Source organism: Benincasa hispida, chromosome 12, assembly GCF_009727055.1.
Source record: "Benincasa hispida cultivar B227 chromosome 12, ASM972705v1, whole genome shotgun sequence".
NCBI lineage: Eukaryota > Viridiplantae > Streptophyta > Magnoliopsida > Cucurbitales > Cucurbitaceae > Benincasa > Benincasa hispida.
Genome location: NC_052360.1, coordinates 11,174,538 through 11,178,670, shown reverse-complemented (window position 1 = coordinate 11,178,670; position 4,133 = coordinate 11,174,538). Strand labels below are relative to the sequence as shown.

Genomic DNA, 4,133 nt, shown 5'->3' with positions numbered 1-4,133 from the left:
TTTACAGTGTTCTTACAATTACTATATTGCTTTTGAGAAGAAGTTCTTTGAATTATTTTTGGAGGTGTGTTCTTCATTTGTTCTCATTGCATTCACAAAGGTTTGATTGGCCTTAGGGGGAGCCTAAGACTTTGTTTAACTTTAGCAAAAAGGATTTCTCAAGCCTTAGAGTGAGCCTAAGGTGTCTTTCATTGAGAATAGAGTTCTCAAGACATAGAAGGAGCTTAAGTTCTCATGTGAAGGGAGTTCACAAGTAAAAGGAAAGATATGATCATCGAGTGAGGAGTCTCACACACTTAATGGGTGCATAAGTGTTTTATCAACACTAATATTCACATACTTAGGGGAAGCCTAAGTTTAAAGAGAAAGTCTCAAATCTAGAGGACCTAGGTGATCAGCTAAGTCGGGTTGTTCGTGTGTCAATATAGTCGTTGTTATTTTACAGATAAGTACAATGTTGCAATCGTTGACTTTTATATATTAGTGGAATATGTTTCATGGGCACTCTGCTCTCCAGGCGTCGTGGTTCATCAGCAAATTGGGTAACTGATCTTGTTGTGTTTATTTTTTATCCACCAAATTAGGTTACCGATCTTGTTGTGTTTATTTTTTATCCATTCTCTATTGTTTATTATTGTCTCTAAATTTACTAGGACGTCATATGAGCCAATCGTATAGAGTGCGAGTAACCTCTTTCCAAAATTACAAATCCTAATTTCACTTCATATATTACTTATTAGCTTTTGTTTCACACACTTAAAAAAGATGAGCATTAAAATCTAAGCAAAATATTGAAATAGAAAAATAGTTCTTAAAATTCTTTTATTTTTAAAATATGGTTAGGAATTCAAAATATATCTTCGAAAAACACGAAAAACGTACCAAAAATTGTGAAGTAAAGCATAACTTTTAAAATAGAGAATTTAAATGTAAATCATTACCAAAAGAGATCATAATATCAACTTCAAATTTTATTTCGAATTCAAACTTTATGTCCTAAACTTTTTAAAATATATTTTTCAATACAATGAATGGTTGCATGAAATGTATCAGATTTGAAGCTTCAATTTTAAATTAAGAAGACAGTACATTTCGATTATTATTGTGCTACACTCACTTTGACTTAAAAAAAAGTGTTTAATCAATTCTAATTTTCAATTATATATAAATAAAGTCCATTATCGTATCTAGCATTTTTTTAAAAATAGAAAACCACAGACCTATTAGACTTAAAATTAATCACAAATTTTCGATTTTATATCAAATAGGTCTATATACATTTAGAAAATGTTGAACATCTCAATGTTTTATAAGTTAATAAACTACTTGTTGAGAATTCAATTAAAGTCATACCTTTGCTAGATAAGGAAATAATCACGAGTTTATAAGGAAGAACAACTATCTCTAATGATATCAGGTAAAACCAAAAGCTACGCTATGAGAATGTATGTCCAAAGTAGATAATATTACACATTATGGAGATATATATGTAAGTTCATTATTTCTAATACTACTGAGCACAAATTAGCCGAAGGTTCGAAGCCTTCTAAGATATAATCTATTAAAACCGGGGCATAACACCGAAGTTTTGGAATAAAATTGTTGTTTAACCTATAATTAAAAAAAAAAAAAACAATAATCTAGTCATAAACATTTAAAAATATTTTTTAATTAAAGAAAAAAAAAAAGGGAATAAACTCGTGGAGATCCAAGAGATGAAACAGGGCGTTATATCACACCACAAGACACAAACACACAAGCTAGCTCTAACAAGTAACAATATAATGCCTTTGTAAACATCTCCATGAAAGTTTCTACGCATTTGCATTGCTCTGGCTTTTCTCTACAAGCTGTCAAAATACCAACCCATTCGGCAGCCCACAGCCGGCCGCCCATGGCCGGCTCCCCTCATTAAAACAAACATATATCTATAAATACCAACCAACCCAAACCTCATTTTCCATCACATCCCACACCCCAAATTAACTCCTAATTACTACACAAAACCCATTTCAAAGCCTTCTCCAATGGCCATCTCCACTTCTCATCTCTTTGTCTTCCTCTCCATTGCGGCGGTCGCTTTTGCCCCCTCCGCTCTGGCCACCAATTACACCGTCGGAGATGATGCTGGTTGGAATGTTGGTGTCAATTATACATTGTGGGCTAATGACAAAATGTTCAACGTCGGTGATATTCTCAGTAAGTCGTTTTATTCAATTCACTTAGTTATTCACGTTTTTTTATTGTGTTAAACAGAGTTATAAATAAAAAATAATTTCCAATAATTATTATCTCTTTTTAATTTTTATTAAGAAAAATTCTTATAAATAAAAAAATCCTTAAAATATTTTTTGAAATTTTTTACTATAAAGTGTAAATATTTTAAAATATTTTTTATATTTAAAAAGTCCCTTTTTTTTAATAGTCTAACTACTATCATAATAAAATATTGTATACTAAATAGATCGTACGATAAAAAAAAATTTAAAAACACCTTCAAAACATTATTAAATAGGAAGAGAGTTTTTCACTTAAAAAAATGTGGTTAGACAATTCGATAGGCCATTAAAAAATGGTGCAATACCCTAGAATGCACCTAAAATGATGTGTATTTTTCATAAACAAATAGATTTTAAATTGTTATACAAGATCTGTTTGATAAGTAATCTAAAATCATATATTTGAAAACAAAGAATTTAATGAAAATACAATTGCATTTCATACCTTTAGATATGTATTTAGAAGCATATTTAGCAATTGGATTTTAATTTAAACCATTGTTGTAAATGTATTGGATTCTATATTTATAAACCATAAAACAATGTGTAATTATTCTGGCCGAATATAAATTATTATTAATTTATTTATTTATATGCTTTATGTGAATTTCTTTTTTGAATACTTATATAATTCACAATACATTACATCATTCACATTTTAATTTGAAAATAATAATTGAGTTTATGGTATGAATGATAATACTATATTTCTAACACATTGTAACCTTTAAAATTCAAAATGGGGATATACACTGAAAATATAATACACAATTCATGTAATTCTCGGCTAAAATGGAATTATTCTTTTGGGTTTCAGTTTTCAACTACCCAGTAGGAGACCACAATGTGTTCAAGGTGAACGGCAGTGATTTCCACGATTGCTCAGTGCCAAAAGACGGCCAGAATGCATTGACCACCGGAAACGACGCCATTGTTCTCGCCAAACCTGGAAAAAAATGGTATATTTGTGGCAAAGAAGGGCACTGTGGGAAAGGCCAGAAGCTCGTCATTACCGTCATGAATATGGCTCCGGCCAATTCCCCACTTCCTGGTGGATCCGCTCCGCCGCCGCCATCTGCCGCCACCAAAGCGGTTGTTTCCGCCCATTTTGGCTTCCTCGCCCTGCTGGTTGCCGTCCTTGGGATGATGATGCCTTAGATTAATTAATTAATGGGATTTTATCTATTTTATTATTTTGCATTTGACTACTGTTTAAGTTAAGCCCATTCCATACTTGATTCTGTTTGGTTGGTTTTTTGCATTTGACTGTTTAAGAATTTGATGAGTTTTCCATTTGAATTTGAGACCATGCTTCAATCAATTATATCTTACGGAATAAATTTGCTTTGATAATAATCCTCTATATCCTTAATTTACAATTTTAGTTTATCTCTCCTTTCACATTCAAATCTAGAAAAAAACAAACAAAAATCTGTCTTCTATTTATCCTCTTACAAAACGACCACAAGATTCAAAGATCAATAAATAATGAACTTTATAATCCTTTCATAAATTTTTAAAAAGGGAACACTTTGGTTATTATGTTTATTCTATCATTATGTTGAATTCTTTGAATTAATTACTATAATACATACTCACACACTAGCACCATAATTTACACGTGCAAAGTCACTTATCTATTGTTAAAACTACAGATAACCTACCGATAGCGAAATATGAAAGAGTTAATCTTTTAAAATTAAAGACTCAAACATGTAAGTTGGAAGTTTATAAAATTAAAAGGAAATACATCTATGGCTAAGAAATTAAAATAGATCCTTTCAAAATTAAAAAAAATAAAATAAAATAGATACTTGAAAGTCATAAAAAGATGAAAAAAAAAAGATTAAAAAT

At 30.4% G+C, this 4,133-nt stretch overlaps 1 protein-coding gene across 1 annotated transcript; it reads left to right on the top strand.

The window, feature by feature from the left end:
- The first annotated feature begins 2,027 nt into the window (after positions 1-2,027).
- Positions 2,028-3,437, top strand: LOC120067391 (blue copper protein 1a-like). Its single transcript, XM_039018959.1, has 2 exons — positions 2,028-2,199; positions 3,097-3,437. Exons 1-2 carry the CDS (start codon positions 2,028-2,030, stop codon positions 3,435-3,437), a joined length of 513 nt encoding a protein of 170 aa, XP_038874887.1.
- The last annotated feature ends 696 nt before the right edge of the window (positions 3,438-4,133 follow it).